Source organism: Camarhynchus parvulus, chromosome 4, assembly GCF_901933205.1.
Source record: "Camarhynchus parvulus chromosome 4, STF_HiC, whole genome shotgun sequence".
NCBI classification, from domain to species: Eukaryota; Metazoa; Chordata; class Aves; order Passeriformes; family Thraupidae; genus Camarhynchus; species Camarhynchus parvulus.
In genome coordinates, this window is record NC_044574.1 from 9,312,276 (window position 1) to 9,337,496 (window position 25,221).

At 38.0% G+C, this 25,221-nt stretch overlaps 1 protein-coding gene across 1 annotated transcript in view; it reads left to right on the forward strand.

Annotated features, from left to right (window-relative positions):
- The window catches only part of CFAP99 (cilia and flagella associated protein 99), a 52,873-nt gene extending 28,269 nt beyond the window's left edge, over positions 1–24,604 (forward strand). The window contains exons 7-16 of the mRNA XM_030948037.1: positions 1,449–1,529; positions 4,566–4,631; positions 5,567–5,626; positions 9,510–9,598; positions 11,838–12,042; positions 13,751–13,892; positions 14,679–14,830; positions 16,929–17,134; positions 23,541–23,700; positions 24,312–24,604. Coding sequence (XP_030803897.1) covers positions 1,449–1,529; positions 4,566–4,631; positions 5,567–5,626; positions 9,510–9,598; positions 11,838–12,042; positions 13,751–13,892; positions 14,679–14,830; positions 16,929–17,134; positions 23,541–23,700; positions 24,312–24,479 — 1,329 coding nt within the window. The 3' untranslated portion in view covers positions 24,480–24,604. The remainder of the gene's footprint in view (positions 1–1,448; positions 1,530–4,565; positions 4,632–5,566; positions 5,627–9,509; positions 9,599–11,837; positions 12,043–13,750; positions 13,893–14,678; positions 14,831–16,928; positions 17,135–23,540; positions 23,701–24,311) is intronic.
- The last annotated feature ends 617 nt before the right edge of the window (positions 24,605–25,221 follow it).

Genomic DNA, 25,221 nt, shown 5'->3' on the forward strand with positions numbered 1-25,221 from the left:
TCAGCTTACTCTGGCAGATGAGTGCAGTTTGCAGGTAAAGCACATGAGTAGGAAGAAGAGTGAAATAAACTGATACTCGCTGCCTTTGGAACCCTTTGCAAATCATCTGAGCTTTCATTTCTCCATCCATAAAAGCATAATAAAAATTCTTAGATACTTCTGGGAAATACTTTCACTGCTACTTCATTTTAAAAGCTCACAAAAATACTTAAGCAGTCTCACCATGCATTTAATTGCTGGCTTCTTCTGTTTGTGCATTTGCTTTACCTGTAGCTAAAGATGTCACATAGCAAAGCAGTGTAAAGTCCATCAGATTCATGATTTTTGAAAGTGTAGTTCATTATATAGTCCCGTACAGCTAGATGGGATTCCCGTGTTCCCTGAACTGACCTCCAGTACAAGACAGAAAATATATTTTCCCCATTAATCCTTGCATTAATTCCGTAACTTTTAATCGATCTAGCACATTTTTAGCAAGAAAAATATTTAGGCAGGTGTCCAGTAAACTGTCAGACTCTCTCACCCACTCCTCTCAAGGAGACATCCAGTCTTTTTTCAGAGCTTACTCTGGGATAAATTTATTGCTCCAGCAAATACAGAAATAAACCTGAAGTCCCAGTGTCCTGCTGATCCAACTGGCAGCCAGTCCTGTCCTGGTCATTTTAGCTGACATGTGATTGCTTTCACAGCTCTTTGATGCTGGAAGGACTCTCTGAGTCCTTTACCTCCCAAACATTTAATCCACAACTCCAGTGGTTTTCCCTAACAAGGACATTGGGACAGCTATGGTAAACCAAAGGCCCATTTTGCTCAGTGTATTTTTCCCAGCAGTGCTTAAACACTGAGCTCTGGGAAGACTAGAGGGATGGGACATCTGCTGCTTTTCTCCAGCTTCCTTCTCAGGGTCCCACCATTTCAAGTCAAAGACCTCCTCAGTTAGAATGAAGTTCCTGGGTATTTATTAAACTTCAAAGGATTTCTCTTCCCTGAACTTCTTTAGAGTCTGTAACTTGTTCCTACCACCACACACGCTGCCACAGCTTAACTTGATTCAGCTGCCCTATCTGTTGTTGCTGTGAAAGTCAAGTTTATGAAATGCCAAACAGAACTGTTCCCATTCTGTAAACATTTTTCTCCCCTTGATAGGACCTATAGGATTTATTATTGCTTTAGCCTTTCTTGTACTACTTCCAATATTGTCTTTCTTTCTGGTCTTTTGAGCAGAGGTTATGTTATATTGGACAGAACTGAAAAGCTGGGTAGCTCCAACTAATTGGAATCTGTCCTTGTCTTCTAGAGTGGCACTAATAGAAAAGAATCAATATTTTAAAAAATTAACTGCTCCTGTTCTCTGGTAAAAGTGGATGAGCTTTTTTTTTGCCTGCAAGAATGTGTCACTTGGAATGTTTTATATCCCATATTATAGAGATTTTTGTCTTTTAATATAGGTTCCTCCAAGCATCTACAAGCCTCCAAAGGAAAGAAAGCAACTAGAGGAAATCAAAACAAAAAATATCCAAAAAGCAAAAGTAAGTATATTTTGTTCTTCTTCTATCCTTTTCTTTCTTCTAAACTGGTTTTTCTTTATTGTTTTTTCTTCACAAATCTTAGAACTTTATCTGAAATATATCTGCTTTTGAAACTAAATGGCTCATGGCTTTTTCTCTAGAGTCATGAAGTTTGTATCCTCTACTCTGTTTTAGCACCCTTTTCCTATCTTCATTATTTTATTATTTATAGTCCAGGACAAGGTCCACCTTTTACTCACTATATAAGTGAAATTTTGCAAGCAGCCATGTAAAGTAGCAGAAACATGATTACTTTATTTTCTTCACAATGGTTCTTCTAGTCCCATGGACATGTGGATATATAAGGTATTCACTTATTTATTGAGGCTTCAAATTACAAAATAGGTTCCATATTTTTGGAGGTTTTTTTCTGTAATAACTGAAAAATAACCACGTTTATTCATTGTTTAAAAATGCCAGCAGATTCTGACTTCTTTTTTGTGCAGATTTCATACTCTTACATATTCTTCATACATTCCCTTCAGCAGACTGAGAGTGTGAAGTCATCCTGGATTGTAAAGAAACTGAGTACATGGTCTGTGTGTTAAGACAGCAGGAGAAGGGAGGGCCTGGAAAAAACAAACAGATCTGGATATTTGATCCAAACTTCGACATGAATCTTGTTGAATGAGGTCATAGTTAAAGCAGATTGTTGTTGTCTTCTCCTTGGAAAGGAATTAATTAAATGTCCATTTCCACTTTCTTTCTCCATTCCCACACTGTAGTCACCATATCCAATCAAATAACAATATAAACTTGATAAAAGGTATGCCATGTGACTCCTTGTCAGAAGCCTCCCAGCCCCATTCTGAAAATGCCTGACCGGTTTTTACTAGCCAATACAAGTCTATTCATTACTGTTCTGGGCTATCCTCATGTCCATGTGAAAGGGACACTGATTCTGTTCCTAAACTATGGTGAAAGCTTTAATGTGTGACAGATTCTGACTATGCATTCCTTTTGCTGGTCCATCACCTATGATTGATATTTCATTATAAAACAATACAGCATTATTTTTTATCCTTTTATAGTTTCCATATCTTGGGGAAAGCACATCTATTTGTCTGTGTGCTTATTTGCATCTTAAAAACTTTCTAGAAAAACTGGGAAAGAAAAGCCAAATATCACAGTGCCTATACCATTAAAAATCTGTGACAACTGTAAAATCACTTAGGAACCAACCACATTCTTCAATAAAGAAAATGCATTAATACAAGAAACAAAGATAAACCACGACAGAATTTACAGCTACAGTACCAGCAGTTTTTGTCACTTCTGGAATGCTATTAAAGGCATCCAGAGCATTCACAAAGGTCAATTCCCTAGACTGTTTGCTAAACAAGCTGAAATGATTGGTCCTAGCAGAATTTTGTATGAAAAATGCCATTTGTTTCATAGCATTTCTGCAGAAGCTGTAGCTGTAACTGTACAAACCACATCTCAGCATCTGTGAGGAATGAGAACACTGGAAGCCACACTCTAGACAGTTATAGAAACACTGATGTTATCAGCTGCTGCCCAGAAAGCCATTTAGAAAATCTAGTCTGTGTTTTGCAGCTTTGATTAGAGATTTGGTTTACAACCAAAATAAATATCAAAAAACTAGAAATATGGTTGCCTGTACTTCCCCATATAATGACTTGGCTTTAATGCTAGGGGTGTGCGTATAGAATCAGCCCCTGGTGGAGTGATACCCTGAACATAATTCTCTACTGTATCTCAAAACCAAAGCCATTGTGTGTCAGCAGTCTGGAAACAGTTCCTGCCAATGGTACTGATGTGCCATGGATAATTATGATATTTTTAAGCTGGTATCTGGACAAGCAGCATGTTTCATATGGGCAGGCCTATCAAAAGCCTGATGTCCTGTGCAAGGATACATCCAGGCAGAACTGTGTACAAAATCAATACTTGCTTACTTCAGGCCTTTAATCAGGAGTGAAAATGTATGTAAATACTAAGTCAAGCTTTTGGAATCCATCTTGGGACCAGTGTTGTTTCACATCTCCATTAATGGCACAGATGAAGGGATTGAGTGCACCCTCAGCACATCTGCAGGTGACACCAAGCTGGGGAGTGCAGCTGACACACCTGAGGGACAGAACTCCATCCACAGGGACCTGGACAAGCTCCACAAGTGGCCCATGGCAATCTCATGGGCTGTAACAAGACCAAGTGCTGGTGACCCAGGGCAGCTCCCAGTGACAGCACAGGCTGGGGATGAACAGATCCAGAGCAGCCCTGAGAAGGACCTGGGGGTGCTGTGGCTGAGAGGCTGGACATGACCCAGCCATGGGCACTCCCAGCCCACAAACTTCCCTGTCCTGGGGTCACCCAAAGCACCGTGGGCAGCAGGTGAGGGAGGGCATTCTGCCCCTCTGCCCCACTCAGGTGAGACCCCACCTGCAGCTCTGCATTCAGCTCTGGGGACCCACCACAGGAAGGACATGGACCTGTTGGAGCAAGTCCAGAGGAGGCCACCAAGAGGGATGGAGCACCTCTCCTATGAGGAAAGGCTGAGAGAATTGGGATTCTTCAGCCTGGACAAGAGAAGGCTTCAGGCTGACCTAACTGGGGTCTTCCAGTACCAGAAGAGAGCCCACAAGAAGGATGGAGAGAGACTTTTACAAGGGAGCGACATGATGAGGAGGGGTGGCTTCAAACTGCAGGAGGGAAGATTTGTATTAGATATTAGGAAGAAATTCTTAACTGTGAGGATGGTGAGGCACTCTCACATGATGCTTAGAAAAGATGTGGATGCCCCATCCCTGAAAGTGTTTAAGGCCGTGTGGGATGGAACTCAGCAATCTGGTCCAGTGGGAGGTGTCCCTGCCTATGGCAGAGGCTTTGGAACAAGATGATCTTTAAGGTCCAAGCCAAGCCATTCTATAATTCTGTGAATATAGTGGTTGGGGCTATAAGACTTTTTGAGATATAAAATTATTCTTAGAGAATTTAAATGTAACACACTCTTTAAGCTAATTGTTTTAATTTTAGGATCTGCTCCTGGAAGCAAATACTAACCAGTTCAGGTGTGCAACTATCAAGCCTGAAAAGAGAGAGGTATGGTGCAAAACACATGCTGAAAAATTCCCCAGTAGGGAGATGAACTATGACTGGAGTATTTAAAGATATCTTAGTGTATTTAAAAATATGTTTATTTGGTCTTAAGAATTTTGTGCTATGATTTATAGCTATAGTGTCATTTCACATCCCTATACCAGCATTTGCCTCTTTTTATGCATAATGCACAACCCCCTTTTCTTATACTTCTAGTGCTGCTCTATAATTTTCCTAATTTTGAGACAAGCAACCATTCTGTGAAACTGCTCCAACAAATCTCCAAACTGGCAATATTTCTCTAAATCCACATATTATTTTTCCATTAACTTTGATGCCACAGAGCAGCCAAGCTGAGGGAATAATGCTCCCGTTCATACAGAATCCTTGCTTTGGTTGATTCCCAGTTCACAGTTAAGTCACCAATCTATGTATGTAATATATTCATTTCAGCATCAGTGCTGCATATTCTATTCACTGTGTTCATCCTCATGATACCAGACAGTTTCACATCAGTATCTATAGCTAACATCATTAAATTAACAAGCATCAGTAGAATTCTACCACTAATTAATAATTCCATGAAGTGTGTTTGACATCCTATTTTGTCCTCTCAGCATCTATTTCAGTTTAAAGATTAATATATTCATATATAGATGTGTAATATTTCATAGCCAAAGAAAGAATCACTGTCACTTCTTAGCATTATTTAGTCAATATTTGGACCTACCTTTGTATGTTCATGCTCCCACTAGGTTGGGTGTACATAGCAAGTTTTTGTGTATTTTACACTTCCAAAATATGTAGAATTTTTTACTCTCCAAAGAATATTTGATGAATATTCATATGTTACTTTTGATAAATACCTAATATCTTTTGCTGAGTAATTGGAAATTTGTTTCTGAAATGAAATAATTTATTTTTGGTTTGAACTACAGAACATACATGACAGTATGGAGAGTAAACCAGTGTTCAAGGCTCAAAAGATCCAAAGCAAGGTGAGTAACCTTTAAGGAACTGTTGTCAAATGTACTTGAAAATTTGACACAAGTGCAAATCTTGTCATGATGGAAACTCAACTTGAATCTGTGTTTTTACACTAAGGTCTTTGGCCAGGAGCATGGCATGGATTGGGTCTGTGGTTCATACATTTTGTCCTATGCACCATTAATAATCCACAAAGACATGGTCAGGGAGTGACAAGAGCAGGGCTTCCATGATGGAAGAGAAATAAGGAGCCAAAGGTGATGAAAGGCAGTGCACCTCACCATGCAGGACACACTATCTGAAACTGAGGAGGTTGGTGGCAGTGATGGGTTCTGCTGATAGCAAGTCACCCTTGGACAAAACAAGGTAACGAGTCAGGTCTGGGGTCCACCCAGAAGTCCAGTCAGGAGACAAAGCTACAACAGTAACTGAGGTCAGGAGACAGAAATGGAGAGACAACCAGAAGTAGAATTCCCAGCATAATGGAAACTGAAACCCATGTCTGAGTCTAACTGGGACTCCTAGGCCAGTGAGAAGATGGTGTGAGTGGAGGTCCTGGGTAAGACTGGCCAGGGAGATCAAAAACTTTTGGTTCCCTGAGGTAAATTGTGTGAAATTGCACAATGTAACCATATTGCCTTAAAAGTGTTTTCAGTTACAAAGGGAGAAGATTTTATGTAAAATAGTATGAAAAGAGAATTGTCCCCAGCAAAAAAAGAATTGTGAAACCTTGGTTTAAGAACTCAGCATAAGGACAGAACAATCTTGCATCAGTACATCACTGTTTCAAAATGAGATCCTAAAGAATGCTGAGCAATCATTGCAGCTAATGACTGTCTGATACACAATATACAATCAGGCTGGGTGCTTGCCTTGTTTCCTTCAGACACATACTGAGGTCGTGAAATCCACTATCCTGATTGCTTCTCTTGTAGAATTTTCAAGGGTCAGAGAATTGTAAACATGAGAAAAGAGCTGTTCAGCCTTAACAGTGCAAAACATGAAATCTCACATTGCTGTTTCTGCAATAACTGCACTACAGATTATCTTTAGTTTTGTATCGTTCAATCTGGCACCTTTCATTTGTTTCAAGTTCCTATACAGAATAATTTCAGCTGTGCTTGTATTGTGGTCTCAAATATCTTGTGAGCAGGTCTGCCTACTCTTTAAAACTGTGTGTTTAGGTACAGCTCATAAACACTGTGAAAAGATTGATTCTCCACTTGGGGGACTGGGCATCTGGCAAGTATTTCTAAAGCCTGTCTGGCATTTATCACACACTGAAGTTATCTTTAGTAACAGTATCAGCTACTCAGTCTGCTTGCTTACAGTCCAGCAGCATTTAAATCACAGTAAGGTAATAAAATCCTAGTTCATTTTGCACAAAAAGAGAAAAAAACCCAAACCAGGAAACATTTACAGAGTTAAAACAAACATACAAGTCCTGTAATTAAGTGGACTCAGTTCAAAACTGTGTATTCCATTGCCCTTTCTGATAATACAAAATAACAAAACTTTAGTGCAGACTAACAAGAGTCAAGCCATCTACCTAAATTGCATTAAGAAAAATATGGATCTGGCATCCTCTGGCATTGATTAGGGCCACTTGTAAAACTTGCTGGTATCTCCTCTAGACGCATAAGCAGTTTTATCTTGTCTAAACACATTTGCCTTAAGGTTGGTTAGTTGATATTCAAGATGCTGCTGTAACTTTCAAGCAGAGATAGGCATATTGTTATTGACTTTTAAAATACTTTCAATTCCTGGTGCCTTCCTGCCTGTGCCACTCTCTGAGTAGACAAATCCTAAGAGGATGACTTATCCAAGATATAGATAGATAGATATATATATAATTTTAATCTATCTTCAAATTAATGAAATTATATAATGTTTTAACCAACTAGTATTTTGCTTTCCTCTTTTTAGAACACTCACAGTATATGAAATAGGTTTTTTTTCATTTTAGAGACATATATCATGTGCAGCAGCAATTATTTCTCTTGCTGTTCCTAAGTATTTATTCATCTTTTTCACTGGGAGAATGAGACAGTACAAATGCATCATCACTCTGTCTCAGTCTGCCTCTTGTTCATATCATATTTGCTCTTTACATATTTATTGGTTGTGGCAAGTTGTTGCATGTTCATTAGGTGGCAATAGCGAATATGATATTTTCCCACAAGAATTAGTGCTCTCTAATTTTCCCACTTACTTCCATTTTCTCATCTTGAAAAAAGGGAAGATATCTCACAACAGGAAGAGAACGAGTAAAATTCAGAACTTCCTTGATACTATATGACATAGAAGAATTTATTCAGTTATTTTACTTATACCTGCCTGCACATGTCTTGGGAGTCCGAGTTATTTCAACTATATTGCCATATTTCTGTTTCAATGTCAGTCAGATTTCTCGTCAATAAACTGTGAAACTGAAGTTCAAGGTATTTCCATCAATAATCATTCTTATTTCAGTTCTCTATCCAAATTATAGTTGGTGAATACAGAACATGAAATCTGTATACACAGAAAACTGTCAAAAGTATAGAAACATCTACATGTGTCAGAAAATGTCTAAGGAAACATTTTATACACAGTACAAGAATAAAATACAAACTGTTCATATAATGCAGAAGGCTTTGAGATGTGCTGAGATGCAGATCAAAAGGTACAACATCATTGGGCATTAAGAAGTCACAGTAAGTCAAAGAAATGAAATACATTAGTTTGGATTATTTTGCTAAATTCTTCAAGTTATTATCATTTTGTCAAGAAACTGACAGGTAATTAATTTTTTTGCATTAAAATATGCTATCTATGTAAAAACAGTAATTTTACTTAGTGAATTCTAGGTGATGGAATGTGTTTGCTATCCTCGACCTACCTAATTAATATAATTTATAACACATGCTTTTTCCAGTTATGTATTTCAGGAGACTTCAGTTCATATTTCTGCATACAATATTTGCAGTATGTAGCTTGAGTGATTCTGTGCATCTGTTTCTCAGCTACTCATTAAGTTCTTCATTTGGAATTTAAATACATGTTTGAATTCTGAACACAGAACTTGTCTGGATTTAAGTCAAACGTGTTATGATTAAGCTTTGTTTTCTGCAGGAATGATCCCAGTTCTTATTTCAGCAGCACTGCTTTGCCTTGGTTCAGATCAGGTCTCTTGCATGTGTCTGCAAAGGTGACCCATTTTCTCTACCTGTTCAGGGAACAATTTTAACTGGCAGAGAAATTGATCCTTTCCTCCCTCAGTATTTAGAAGTTGTCTGGGAGTCAGTCTTAACACAATACTTTGAAGAGTTAACAAAGCAGCCACAGGATCTAGTCCAAGTTACACCTTGAGGCCTGAAAGTCACTAAGAACTGTTCTTCACTGGTACTGTCTAGAAAATGGATATGGCAATGGGTGATTCCAGTTGTCTTGGAAATACTTCTACATTGTAATAGTGATTATTTATAAAATGCTTCCAAGATCTCCCTATGAAAGGTGCCACTTTTGTTTTACTTCACTGTTCTGGCTCACTGAACATCTTTCAGAGAGGCAGTTTATTGTCTTTGTCCAAAACAGATCAAATCCTTTTGCACAGCATATACGAGCACTGGAAAATATGAAAGGAAGTGAACACATTCTATGGGATTTGACATGGTCCAAAACTGATTACAAATTTATAATCCACTTGGGGGACTTTGCTGATTTCTTAAGCAGCTTGAGTGGTTTATGAACAGCATGCAATTTCATTGTGAATGTCAGATTAATGCTAGATGAATGCTTTAACCAAAATTTATGCTGTCTTGGGTCAATTTATTTAACCCACTGAGATGTTTTTATACTCTGTTTCATGGTTTACATTACTAACTATGGAATACACATTCCCTTTCCTGACAGATTGACAATATACCCATTAAATTGAACACAGCAGCTATTTTGAGGGAGGGTGCCCTCTACCAGAGGAAATTGGAAGAGGAGCTCAAAAGGTAGGACCACACTCCATTTAAGATTGCTTTTCACATCCCTGGACTTAGGATTTGAGCCACATCAAAAATAATTAAGTAAATTCCAGGTAAACTAAACTAATGGTTCTGTTGTATGGCTTTTTATTCTACAAAAACAGTTGACAAAGGAAGAGAGAAGTGGATTTAATTGGGCTGAAGAAAAGGTCTACAGTAAAGTAATTCTTTTTGTGTAGATGCTGTGCAGTGTTACTGTGTTCTGATTTAGCACTCTGGCCAGTGTCCACTTGCAAAGTCCAACAGGTATCACTTTTATATTTATTCCAGTTCTCCTGACTAAATAATGACCTGAATAGACATCTATTTCTGTGTCCTTTGTACAAGATGCATCTATATTAAGCCAAATAATTTCATATATCTCCATTTTTTCAATGCTTGTGGTCAACTACATGCCAAGTTTGATACTTGAACTTGTTTATATGTACATAAAAATACCTGTCCATTTCTATCACAGTAAGATATAGCACACTAAGAATGTGCTGTTCCTTAAAGCAAGATAAGCCAAGAGCTGAGAGTGACAGGAGGACATGCAGGGACAGTGTCCTCACTGACAGCAGCTCCACAGTCCCCTGGCAGGCAGCAGGACAGATTCAGGGACAGGCAGCAGGGTCAGCCAAGGGTGCTACAACAGTCTGGGCCAAGGTCCAGTCAGGAAGCCAAGTCAAGAAGGAAGGGTCAACCCAGCTCTGAGCTGGATGCAGGCTGACCTATGGAGTAGCTTAGGCAAGGACCAAGGCTGTTAACTCGGGCTTGAATGTGTCTCCTGGGAAGAAACTGCACACAAACCAACCAGGATTTTCCATAGCTCTTCCTCACACAGTTCTTTTCACTCCAGTCCCATCCAGTGTTAGACAGTCACACTGCAGCAGAGCTGTCTTTGAACACAAGCACTGAATCCAGGGTGTGGAGAAGGGGGGTAATAAGAGGTTGCAGGTCCTTTTGTGCATTTAGCACTCTAAGAAACCTTGGCAAAAGGATTCCTCCTTATTCAGCAACACAAGTTTTCAGGGGATGTTTACTAGGGAAAGGGTGGCTCCTGGATGGCCACTGAAGGTTGTGTTCTACAGCTAGACTCACATAACATTTTCGCTAAAAAACTTCACAAAGATAAAACTTATATCATGTTATCCTGCTTTAGTATTACTTCTAATCCACCTGGCTTAGCAGGCTAAGCACTAAATATTGATAGCATTTGAAATCCTAGAAGGACTGTGTAGGTTTGGATTTGATCTTTGGACCTAACAGTATTGGTTCATGCATCAGGATTTTAGCAGGTAGATATTAAACATCACTCAGGTTCTGTTATCAGCTATTCACATATATTGAGGTTCTCCCATATTACATATGCTACTGTTCGCTCTAGCTGGCAGAATTTATTCCATTCAGCAAAGGAACAGTTCCCTGTAACTTGACACTATTTTATCTTAATGAGTTTTAATCTTCAGCTGCATTTAAGACAAAACAGATATATATATATATATAAAGAGATAAATATATATAGATATATATAGAAATAGATGTATCTCATGTATATGCATTGGGGAGCAGCAGTAAGAGGCAATTCACTCCGTGTTTGTGTCTCTGGCCTAGTTATTGGCTCATTCCCTCCTCTGCTGCAGGACTTTCGTGGGCCTGCCCCAGGGCTTTGCTATGTTCTTCTCTCTCAGCTGAGCACAAAAAATAGGGACGCGAATTTAAGAGCTGAATACTTCTTTGCCTCATTACAGCAATATTATTTAATTGACAAAAAACAGAAACAGTGTTAAGCAGAAGTTTTTTGTTCTCTGTGTTAAAGTTTACAAGAAGATTGTCAAAGAGGAAAGTTATTTGTTCTTTCAACCTCTAAGCAAAGCAGTCCTCTGAGAAAATGTATATCCCTTTACCTGATTCTCTCTGCTCCTCATAAGAATCCATACATAGCTAAAGTTTGCCCTCTCTTGGGGCTTTGTTTTACTGAAAACTTTCAGGTCCATGCTCTCATGCACTTTTTTCCAGTCTGGCTTTCTCAGGCTTTACACATAGTAGGAACACCTCTTAGACTGGAATTAAAATGTATCTGTCAAATGACTTTGTGATTACTGCCTTTTTTCCTCTGCAGAGATCAAACACTTTCTATCAAAGGCTATGGAAATGCTTTACAAACCAAGGCAGGGCTACAAAGCCAGATTCCTGAAATACTGTTCTCCTTTTTTCTCTCTTGCAGAGTTGAAAATTTGCAACAAGGGGCTGGAGACTCATCTGAATTCTTGGAATGGCAGAAACAGATGCGTGGAAAAGATGTGGAAGATCAACTGGCTGAAATAGAGTGTAGGAGGCTTCAAGGAAAACTGAGTTATGAAGAGGCAGTTCTAGCCCATCAGAATGTAATCCAAGAAAATAAGAAGAAAGCTGATCTATTGAGAGAAGAGGTAATACATACAGGGAGGCTCATATTTTGCTGATTTCCAATCTGTGCAAATCATAGCACAGATGATACCTGCTATTAGAGGTGTAAAATTCTATGCAGTGTCTTTACTCACTGAAGTCTGCAAAGGGAAAAAGAGGGCTCTAACTTCCAGATACAGCAATGCTGTACATGAAAGTACTTTTTACAAGTGTTTTTTAAAATTTGATTAACACTTATGAAGTAAATTGAATAAAAGCAGAAGGTCAAAGAATGCTCCCCTATATTCTGTCATTATGCAAATACTTTTTAAACAGATACTGAGATACTAAGCACCATTAGCATTGAAATCAACAATATATAACTGATTTCTTGTCAAAATGAGAGCCACAAATATGAAAGTATTTGTTTTCTTAAACTGATATAATTCAATTTACTTCATACTATCTGACACATTCAGATTTCTCTTAGGTAAAAATTCAGACAGACAACCCTCTTTGGATCCATCTGTATGGAAAACTGCATATTTATGCCAAGAAATATTTTCACACTGTTTTCAATCTGGCAAATCACAGTTTCTCAAAATCATTGCTAGATCTTTTTGTTATTTTCACAACTCACATTACATTTTCCCAGTGCTCTTCTTGTAAACTAAACAGGTGATCAAGAATCACCAAATACTACAGATTTGAAACTTTTCATAGCCACCACCATATTCTTTTTTATTTCTCCAGTTTGTTGCTATGCCCTGTAGGCTAGTACCTGTCTTTTGACTATCTCACAAATGTCAGTGCAATGTCTCAGCAACATAAAATGAAACCACAAATGTACAAAATTTTCATAAAGACCATGCTATAAAAGGAAAATTTGCCTAATGAGTTCCTTTTCTGTCCTATAATACCTTTCAATCTTTTTTGGCATTGAGTCTTCATGTTTGTTTAGAAAGACTATAGCAAGAACTTAAAGTGAACCCTAGTGTACAACTGAACGTAGTATAATTGCTCATCCTCATTCCAAAAGTATTGAAATTGCTATATTCACTTCCACTTCAGAGCATATGTGTTTTATTTGCTAGCAGAAATGTCCCAAAATGAATAGATTTGGGGATGTGCAAGTAAGACTTGCTCTAACCCAACCAATTCCACATAGCTCCCTTTGCTTGTAAACAAGCAGAGCATGTCATCCACGTGCAGACATTCTCCAATGTTCAGCTGTTGTGCTGACCGGCTTCTTTTAAAACTCTGCTCTTCCATCTAAAACAGGAAGAGCAGCAAGGAATCTAGTCCGAGAAAATCAATTTTCCTGCTCCTTCTTCCTTTCCTCTGACAAAGAAAGGAACATGGTACCCAAAAGTGGACTAGACATTACAGAGCTGTGACTTGGGCCCAAGAAGTTCCTGCAGGCACACAACTAGCAGTATATTAGATTAGCACACTTGTTGCTATCTCACAACCAGATCCAGAAATTACTCCTTCTGTCTGCTCTTGGAAACATGTAGGAGGGAATTATGGAAAGCAGCAGTACAAATGTCATGCAGGGCAGTAGTGTGTAAATAAAACACAGAGAGGGGAGCTTAAATCCGTGACTCTTTCTTGTCCCCACTGTCCTTTTCTACTTTTGTGGATGATGTAATAGTTTGAATCAGGGTAATGAAACAGGGTAATTTTCCTTACCCTGTTTCAATGATTTGAGGCTTATCAGGAGTTGTGTTCACCTGTTTGTTTGTGATTTAGAAAGCAGAGTTGATGCACCTGTATGCAGAGAAACGTCTACAGGAGCAGAAAGAAATGAAAGAGCTGGTGGAACAGGTCATGGAAGGACACAAGAATGTAAAGCAAGTAAAAGAAAAGATCCAGGAATACAAACAACAGATAGGTATATATATTGCCAGAAAAAATGAGAGGTGATGCTAAATATCCCCAAATTACTTCATATTTCTTTTAGTAGGCCAATTACAATATTTACAGAAGGGAAAGTGAAACTGAGGGAAAGATCCAGGCTATACATTCCCATGAATGTATGAATGTGAATTCAGGAATCAGTTGGCAATGGACAGATCAGAAATTCTAAGCTACTGGTCATTGGAATTACTCTTAGTTTAAACAGGAGATATACATCACGAATGTTCTGCAGCCAGCTTCCCTTCCAGCTAAAAGTAACACGTATAAATGACTCTACTTTTTTTGTCAAATGCAGACTTCTCTGCTTGTGTATCTCCATACTTGTACTCATAAGGATTGAGGCAGGCAAAGAGTGTTCGTCACTCCAGAATGGACTAGCAGAGCCTACCAGCCTTTGCAATTCAGTCATTTCTAGGATATACATAGCTTGGAAGACTATGAATATTTTCTATTTTATAATATCCTTTATTAAGTAATAAAACAGTATGTACAAATGAGAGCAGAAATTACAAAGCAGTAATTCAAAGTGTCTCTGTATGTATATAGTACATTTATGTGCTGAATAGAAGGATAGATGGTGGAGGTGGGAAGTACTCATTTGTTTCTTTAATGATTCCTCCCACCAATACCAGACTGTTCCCTCAAGTACCTTTAGATCAGTATTATTATCATTATTCATTAATGCATATGAATTTTCCTCCAGATGGACTACTTGTTAAAATAGGCAAACAGCTAACTGAGATTAATTCTTATCTTTCAGTTCAGCAGGTTTGTGAAGAAACTGGAGAACTCCTCCGGCAAGCTTTAGAAGAACAGGAGGAGAAGAACAGGAAAAGATATGAACTCATTCAACAAATACGAGCTATTGAGTCTACACCTAGCATCAGACACAAGTTTGTTGATTTAACAGAGGTAAACTCAAAAGGAAAAACTACAGTTTTTACATAAATGTGTACTGTATGTGTTTCACACATTCAGAGGGATTGTGTAGTGCAGATATATCACAGTCTGGATGGATGAAGTACAAAGTGACCTCATACATGTTGTATTTTGTCATATTGCATGACAAAAGTTAGCTATGAAATGGGACATTGACTAAGTCTATAAAATGAAAATTTTATCAAGAAGAATATTCTGATGGCAAGTGAAATCTTAGTCCTCTTAAACCTTCTTTGAATTTTGCCAATGGGATCTGAGTTTCCCAATATCTTACAAAAATAGTCTGGACAGTGATTACAAGATGTTCCGTGCATCCTTCACAAGTTCAAAGATTTGTCAGGGTAAGAACTGAATCAACACAAAGTTTGGACTCATGTACACTTAGTTATATTGCAGTAGTGATGGCCATGGTAATTATTAACAAGATTAATTTCCTTTGCTTTCAAAACTGTCAACATTGAGGTATATGAAAGAGATTGTCAAGAGAACCCAAAACCTTCTGAGCTGTTACAATTCTGTGTAAATAACTTGTGTAAGTCTATAATTTATAATAACTGTATTAACTGTATCTCAAACTTCTTGGACTTGCTGTTGATGCACAACAGCATCCAGGAATCTCTTATTTTATTTGTTAACTTAATCAGAAGCAGATTAGCAGATTGGACATAAGAAATACATTTTTTACAACGAGTGTGATGAACCACTGGCACAGGTTGCCCAGAGAAGTTGTGGATGCCCCTTCCCTGGAAGTGTTCAAGGCTGGGCTGGATGGGGCTTGAAGTAGCCTGATCAGGAGGATGTTCTTGGCCATGGCAGGGCTTTTGGACTGGTCTTTAAGGTCCCTTCCAACTTAAATTGTTAAATTGTTCTGTGAATCTGTATCACAGATTCACTGTTCCATCATACTGACTATTACAGTAGCACTCTAGTGAATTGGCACACTTTTGGTGATAGCTTGCCCTGGTTTCCTTTCTACAAAAGGCCTTTTTCAGGCTTAGTGCAATTAAGTATTTGTCCATAAAATTCCCATTTATTCTCCTAATTTTTAAAGTACCAGTTCTTCCCTTCATGGTACTTTAGTTCCTTGAATACAGCAGTATCTACTGTGTGACTATAGAACTTTTCTTATTTTAGGAACTACTTCACTGGCTTCACTAAGCATTTTTGAAATGCAGACACTCAAAACATTCAGCTTCTACCACTCTATGCCTCAAGCAAATTCTCTTTCCTAGACATGTTTGATGTCTCCTTGTCATGCTCAAACACTACCACTGAGAGAGATAGATAGATAGATAGATATAGAGATATGTACCTGTTGCAAAACATTTCCCTTTCACGTCCTGTGAATACAACTCTATGGTCATTTCAAGTTTAATGGTGGACTTAAAAGAAAGGAAAAGTATATATAAGAGCAAGGGCCTAAAACTGAAAGCCTTCACCAAGCTGTTTGGAAATGATCCATCTTTGTTTGCAAACTAAAGTGTAGAAGTCTCACTTTAGATCTCAGCATCTCATTATCACTCACATTGCAAAGTGGCTATTAAAAAGCCATCATTAAACATTCAGGTTCAAATATTTCAAATTTGGGCAATAGGATCTGAATTTTCTGGGTATGAAGCATTGTTTAGTCCTAATAATTTCAGATAAAAACAGTATATACCATTATAGATCAAATGCATACTTTGGAAATAGATAAATACAAAAAATGTATATTTTTAGTGTAAAGTCTGTTCTGGTTTCACACATTAAAAAAATTAGTTTTACACATTTTAAAAATTCAAAAGTCTAATTAAAACTAAAAGTCAAGTAGATTTTGAGAGCAAATATATTGTATCTATGATTAATCCTCTACATATTTCTCTGCTTTTTCTTAAAATATTTTATGAAAGATATACTCTGGATTTTAAAACCAGTTTTTAAATACCAGTTAGTTTAGGACCATTCCTATATTTCTGGAAATCAGAATATATTCAGCGTGAATTGGAACACAATCAAAATACTCTGGTTTTACTCATTTACTCTCCCCTTGGTATTTACAGTGTTATTTAAAGCTATATTTTGTGTTCTCTAGACTGGTGGCCATGGTTTATTTGGTGAAATGTCAGTAGTGGAACTACGTGAACGCCTTGCCCTACTCAAGGAAGCACAGAAGGCAGCAGAGGAAGAGAAGAGAGATCAGATAATTCATGAAAAACAAGCTAAGGAACAACTTATTCTAGACAAACTGGACCAGATTTCCCAATTCAGAGCAGAACTTGAACGAGCAGCTGCTTTCAAGTCAGTATAAAACAGCATGTGACATTTAAGACATTGCAACTTTGTTAATATTTTGCCAGCCCTTGAGGAGAAGAACAAGTAGAGAGCAAAATACAGGCCTTCTGTACTTTTGTCAAGGATTACACTGGGGCCAGGATTTCCTTTTAATTCTTGAAAATAATTTTCATCAGATTTAACAAATCTTTTTCATCATTCATGGTTGAAGACATTCCATAGGCTAGTGTTGACAGTATTGCCCCAGGATTCAGAGCCAATAATAGAAATTTAGCAAGAAGTTTTGCCTTTCTTCTGTTCCTTTTCAGCTAATCAGAACTAATTTGATGTTGACACTTAAAGTTGTTTCTCATTCTCATCCAAACCAATATTGGAGCTGTATTTTTCTTCCTTGAATTTCATCTGTAATGTTAAAAGGAAGGTCTTATTCGAGAAGTTAAAAATATTTTAGGAAGATTTTTTAATAGCAATAATGAGCTATAAATTAAATACATTATAGCACTAGATCAAAAAGAAGTTCTTTGCTTACAGGCTGAGCAAATTCTGCATTCATGACTAATATTTATTATTCATTATCAAATTTATTAATCATTGTCATAAAGGATACATAATCATCACAGATGCTTCACATACGCAGAAGAAAGGTCCCTTCCACAAGGGTTTCAAAATCTAAGTTAATGCTATTTACAAATAAAGCTGAGCAGGAAGAAAGCCTGTGTAAAAGTATACAACATGGCACACCTCTTACTCTTACACCATTTTTACTGTATCTTAAATATTTGCCACTCTTTCCTTTCAAATTGTCTTTTATCTTTTCCCTTTTGTGTCTTTGAAAAATAAGTCCTTGTCTTGCTATATTTATATTGCAAACTGATGTTCAAGCTGACATTCAGAAGGCATATTCTATAAGGCTATAAACACGTGTTTTTAGACATGTCTTAGATTCACATTTATTGCCAGAGGTGGCTTCTTAGAGTTCAATTCATGTTAATCATTTATCATCCAATTCTACACCTCAGTTACAGAAGGCAGTATTGATGTATTCCTTTAGTTTTCACTCTTCTCAGCTGTAATTTGGTTTGTTGCTGATAGCCAGTCTCCAAAGACTGGGGTTTTACTATGTTAGTGCTTGAGAAGATAGTTTAATGTATTTAATGAATCAATAACTGCAGCTGCAGTGGATTGACTCCACAGAGCAGTGACCTTCTTTTCTATGGCATGTATCAAGAAAAGATTTTAAGACTTAACAACCTAAAATGGAGTTGGAGCTGGAAATATACTCTCATTGCTAAACACTCAGTATTGTGAAAGCCTGTGGGAATAACTCAAGCCACTGCTTTCCACTAGAGAGGCAAACTAAGCATTAAGAACTTGTGTATTACATAAAACCTGTTTCACTGGTACCTGCTTAAAGAATCATCTGTTCTAGATGTGCAATCTGTGAATTTTCCATAGGGCCGGGTTCCTTTAAACTAGATTCTTTGGCTTAATTCAGAACTAAAACTGTTCTGATCCTAAAATAAGCTGTGCTTGAATGAGAAGCTTTAAATTAACTTTTTGTTCTGTCATTTGAAATGCTTTTTAGAACAGATCAACATGCCAAAGATAGTAGAATCCAAATTAAATTATACACTAAATTTCAAGCCTCTGACTCAATCAGTCAGTCTGGTCAGATTCTTGATAAGTTATACAGTAATTTTAATGGAGCCCTATCTGCTTTCTAAATAAAGAAATATAATGTTTCATTATAGATGTTAGAAGGCATTTTCCTTTCATGGTTCCTAGGAATTTATGTATGTATACGATTTATGTATATGTTGGAAGTAATTCCTATAAAAAGGCATCATCATAGTACACCAAAAATGTCATTCTTTGGAAGTGTATTTCATGCATTTTCATACAGAATCCAAATCTCTGGTGTTATTTTTGTTAATACAGAAATATGGCATGCTGGCCATGGCACTTACAAATGCTAGACACTTTCATGCAGTTTTTATTTCTCTCAATAGAAACTATGGGCTTTGTGTATTAAACCTTAACTGCAGACCTTGATTCCTGAAATACCTCTCAAACCAGTGTGAGTGATTAATTGTTTGGGTTCTATTACTCATATGCTGCACAGGAGGTGTAAAAAGCTAATTTTTATGTTTACAGAATTGATTCATCATTATAGGGATAGAATAGCAGATCTTACCAATGGTCCTCAGAAGTTAGCCTTATGCATCAATATAAAATTATGTGTTACATCCTAAATTTCATTATGTTGAAGGCTACTACTAATCAGCTAAAGTATGGCAGCTAAACTATGCTAAACACCTGCTTTAGTGACAGCTGGAGTTTAATCAGGTCCCTACCAAGCAGGTTCCTTTCAACAACATTCACAGTCATACATCAACACAAAAGAAGCACGTTGTGCAAGCATATAATGAGCTATATTAAACAAAATAGGAAATGGAACATGTAAAATTACAGAGACATTGGCCTTTAATAGACTGCAAGCTGTGACATCTATCACAGCAATGGCTTTGTGAGTGCTTGCAGGATGGTACATATACTGGACATCCCTTTAATTGCTAGAATTTCACACAGTTTGAAAATCAGCACTGTCATTTGAAGTGGACAAGCAATTCTGCTCTCAGCCTTCAAACTCAAGCACCAGCAGAGTTGTGTGTGTTTGAATACATGCTAATGTGCTCACATGACATGCCTGTGTACTTGAGATACAACTCCCTTTCCTTCTAGTGAGGGACATGTATTACTGCAATCAATCTGATGCCCTAAGGGTCACACAGTAGTTCAAACCAGTTGCTCTGAGGCTCCCTCCATCCACATTTTCTGTGGTTTGGGGGCAGAGTTACTTTGTGCTGGACTCGAGGTTTGGGACTGCAAGCTCTCACCCTTCACATGGTTCAAAGCTGTCAGAAGAGAGCAGGACTGATCCTCCCTGAGTTCCCTGTGTGTGAGGAAGATGTACAGATTGCCACCAAGTCAAGAATTCCCTGGATCCCCATCTCACACTGTGGTAATGCTGTGGCATGCTGGGCTCCCAGCACTGCATTACAAATGATGGTGTGTTTGCCAAGATGGCAGAGCAATCCTTTCTCTGCCTGCCACTGCCAGGGCTCAAATCCCTCCCTGACAAGGGGCATCAACCACACACACTGAGACAAAGGTAACCCCCTTCTCTTGGTCTGAGGTGGGGAAGGGTGGGCATAGTGTGAAGGCAGCCAGAGCAGGAAATGGAGGGAAAGGGGGAGGAGGTAGTGAAGGACTCATCATCATTGAAACAAAAGGGGGAAATTCATCAGTAATGAAGGATGAGAAATGAGAAATGTGAAGAGAAGCTGTAAAAAAAAGCCAGGCTTTTCTCAATGGTCACCACTGAAGGGACAAGAGGAGTATCAGGAAACACTTTTTACTGTGGAGATGACCAAGCATTGGCACAGATTGTCCAGAGAGGTGGTGGAGTCTCCATCCTTGGAGGTGTTCAAAAGCCATCTGGACACAGACCAGGGCATGCAGCTCAAGGTGGCTCTGCTTAAGCAGATGGGGTGGTCAAAATGACCCCCAGAGGTCCCTTCTAGACTCAGCCATTCATTCTCAGATTCAGTGACAGAACTTTGATTATGCAACTTCAAAATTTTTATTTCATGTGAAGAAAACACTGTTATGAATAACAATCATTTCCCCACCTAAAATTAGGGGCTTAATAAGTTATTTTTTTTGGAAGGGAGCCAGATTTTGAGTGCTTAAATCACTCACATTAGTACAAAACAATAATCAGTCTAATAGTGTAGTGTTCTTAAATGTCAAAATAGAGACTGCCTTATCAGTGAATTGTTAACAATTAGACACATCCACTTTGCTAACTGCAGTAACTTGGAATTATATGGTGTAGGACCGAAAAAGGCAAGGTACTGTGAAGTATAGACAGCCATACTCACTGAGGCTACAAGAAACTTTTTTTAATATTGTTATTTGCACTATAAACAATTCTGTTTAAAAAAAATATTTGTGTTTTGCACAAGACTCCTTTTTGTAAGGTGAACTCAAGTCCTACAAGTATTGAGTCAGTTAAGAGCTGACTACAGCTCTTACATACATCTATCTCTTTATACTTTTGATGGAAAGCTGGAGTTTGAAAATGTAAATGAAGAGCCAAATATAGATTATAGGAGGAAACCTCTGTGCAAATCTTCAAATTTCCCATTTTTTAAATAGCTGAGAAGGATTTTCATAAATTATCACATAATTTTCTATTGATCTGGAGAGGATTTTTCTGTGTACTAGCCCATTCTGACTGGCTGTTACCTTACTTCCTTAGGAAATTCATGATATGAGGTGACAGAGATCATATGAGGTTTTTCTATCCTGAGCCCTCAAAATTCTCAACTGATGACAGAAAACCAGATTTTTTTTTCCATTCCTTCCTCTCTTGGAGTTTCTGTTATGATATGGTGTGGCATCTGAAAATCTATGGGATTGGCAGCTTTTTGGAATAGTGTAGATGACTGGCACAAGACTACATTTAGAAGAGGAATGAATATTACTCTGGAAATAAGCAACTATTTACAATGTTAATATAGAAGCAGCTGCTGCTGCTTCCTGATGTTAAACCTCTTGCTATATTTCCTTTACTTGTATTTACAAGGATCTGGATTTGCATGTAAGGAAGGATTTTGTTGTTTATTCTCATGGACAAGATTTACTCATCAAGTCTTTACTTAAAACTATACTGTTATATTCTCCTTTATCCTTTGGAATGCAATGCCTTCATACAGTGCAAATAGAAATAAACCATGTCCTCAATCAAGTGATAGCATACAATTTTTAGATTTACAATATAGTGTTAAAAATTAATCTCAGTGTAGCAGAGTATATCACAATCTTAAAGAGGATAAGGAAACATTATCCCAACCAGATAGCATGACACACGGAGCAGAGGAGTTCAGGAAAAGTAATTGGAAATGAGAAGCCAAGCTTAACTGTGTCCCTTACTTGGAGTTCACAGTCACATTTCAGAATGTGACACAGGTCATATTTCCCCTTCATCCAGTTCCTAAGGATTTGGGGACCTCTATTCTGGAATGGCTGCACTGAAGAAAACTTGTTATCACAGAGAGTTTCCTAAAGCAGAGATAAAGCTAACAAGGCAGGCAAAAGCCATCTCTCCCAAGATGAAAGAAGTGTTTGGATCCTTGCATCCTTGATACAGACACTTTTTAAAGGCAAATTGGTGGGTTTAGCATCAGAAGGTAGTTCTTCCTTCTTCCCCATCTGCCAGCTTCTTGAGAAGTCTTATACTGAAACCACCCAAGATATAAGGAAAGAGTTCAGTTGTAAAACATTTCTTTTCAAAAGGCAACTTGTCTGTAAAACTAGTCCTGCCACTGACAGAATGAGAGCTACAGAATCAGTAGACAGTGCCCCAGTGCACTCTGACCTGGGTCATTTGGAGTGTTTATTTGGTTTCCAATAAAAGCAATTGCCACGTTGCACCACTGCAACATAAAAAGACATTTTATAAAACTATCCTTTGCCAGCTGCTCCTAGCAGATCTAACATGGCTATACAATTGTGTATATTCCTTGGAAGATCTGACACTTCCTTTAGCTCTGAATTTAGCCAGAGAATCATATAGCTGCTCATGACATAATATTAACTCTACAATTTGATCTTACTAAGCTAAATTCGAGGGCAATATTGAATAACAGAGAAAGTTGTCACTCTGTAACATGGTGTAACTTACATGGAGAAGTTGTGAGTAAATTGGGCCAATTGGGTGAAAGTATGTAAAACCAGATGAAATGGAAATTCCAGAGGACAGAAAATTGGCTACAATAGAAGGGGATGGAAAGGAAGAGTATCCAATAATGTCTCTGGTATGCCTTACTTTTAGGCTGCACATGCTGATATCAATTTATGCTCACACAGAGCAACTAACCTTAATTAATACATCACCATTCCATTGATTCTGTATCTGGGCATTGGGATTACACAGAAAAAAATATATTTTATTTGCCAAGGAATACAGCAATCAAGATGAATACTAATGATCATATAAGGCAAACTCCATTGTTCACACAAGCAAAGAGCTGTAGTATTATCTCATTTGCACATTTTTTTCTAAAGAATTTCATGTCAGGCTTGAATACTTAAGATATTGTCATCATGGCATCCTGTGGGAAAAAATTATTTGATGTGGTTTAGTAATGCTGTTCTGTAAACAACAAGAGGCAAATGTGAGTACCGCATGCAAGTTATGTTTATATGATTTAAATCTCTTTTGAGTCTAACTGGTTCTCAGAAGCAAGAGCAAATTCATTATTACCAAGGTAATGTGTGCTCAGATGGACTTATTCTGTGGGATGATAATATTTTACCTTCTCATTGTTTCTTTTTGACTTTTCAGGCAAGAAGAAACGAAAAAGTCCCAGCCTGTTGAAAGGCCCATGAAAGATGAACGCATTTTAAACCTGCAGAAGAAGATTGTAGAAAGAACAATGGAGCGTAAAAAGCAAGAAGGACTCTTGAAGATTAGCCCCCAGAAAACCAGAATTGTGTCAAGCAAGGTCTGGTTATTACATAAGGAGAAAAGATCTGCAATAGACCTGCTGTTCACAGACCTCTGCTCAAGTGCCAGCACTGGCAAGGGGGCAGAGGCAGATGGTGCCATTCATGGCTGCCAATAACAACACCCTGCCCCCTGCCTAGGCACCGTTTCTCCAGCCTGGCCTTGACCTCACCTTCTTTTCACACATTCTGCTGTCACAGAGCAGGACTCATCCATTCAACACCTGCCTTCCCACTCTTACCACCACACACTCATCCCACCAAGACAGCATCTTACCCCATCTCCACCTCTTGTCTTTCCCAGCTTCCTATCACACACATCCTATCATGCCATACTGGGATGCTCACCCCTCTCCCACCAAGGCATGTTACAGTTTATCATTCCCATGGTTTTGTGGAGAGTTGCAGCAGTGTTTAAGTCACCTTAAACTGGGCAACTCACTCTGCTTGCTTTTCTGTTCATCATGCCAAGCTTGATGCTAACAAGTTTCCCAATCATGTGCGCAAACAGTGTTGTCAGCCAGCAGGATTATCAAATAGAAGTTTAGTGCATTTGCTAAAGAGAACCACTGTATCACCTGCAGTCTGATCATCTCTGTTTTTCCTGCAGGATTCTTTTCAAAGGAACCATTGGAAAGAACTGGAAGAGAGTCGGGAAAGACAATTCAGAATGCTTCAGCATGGCTTTATGGACAGAGAGGCAGTTCAGAAAAGGGAGCTCATTGCAGCAGCAAGAACTGGAGCCAAATCCTGTATACTGCGCTCTGATCTAAAATAAAATACATTTGGAACAAATTCAGGCCTGCTGGAAATATCCCAGTGTACCTATTTACTACAAGGTTGAGTTTTATTCTTATTTCACCTTTACAGTGTGATTAGAAAAATGTGGGTCTTACAGGCACAAAGAATAAAAAGGTGTGGGGGGTTGTAATACCATTTAATTTTTATGTTCTTTTATAATGATAAAATGATTAATTATATAATGATTTCTTCTGCTAGAATCAAAAGCTTTAAGAAACTGAAACTTTGTCATCTGAACTCAACCCCAGCAGAATGGCAAATATCTGTGTAAGAATGTCAGGACCTGTATTTCTGGTTTGTACACTATGCAATGGTTTGCTACACTCATTTTTCCAAAATAATAAAAATGAGGGCAAACTTCAGAAAATATTTGTTTACATTATGCATCTTTTCAGAAGGCATGATCAGCCCAAGTTACTGTCGTTTTACACGACAGTAACTATGTAAGAGGATTGCCAGTTTCAACACTGTTTTAGAGGATGAGGGAAAAACTGTTTAGAAGGTTTAGAGGATGTGAAAGCCTCCAGAAGTCAGAGTCTGGATTCAGTGACCCAGCCAGGCCATTCCTCTATTTGCAGACATAAATTTCTTCAGTCTTAAAACAGTAAAAGGAGAACATAACATTGATCTCTTTAGGGAGCTGCTTCCAGAAAAAAAGTAAAAATTCTGTTACTCACCTGGAAGATAATTTGCCCTCTGACAATTTCTATACTGTGTAA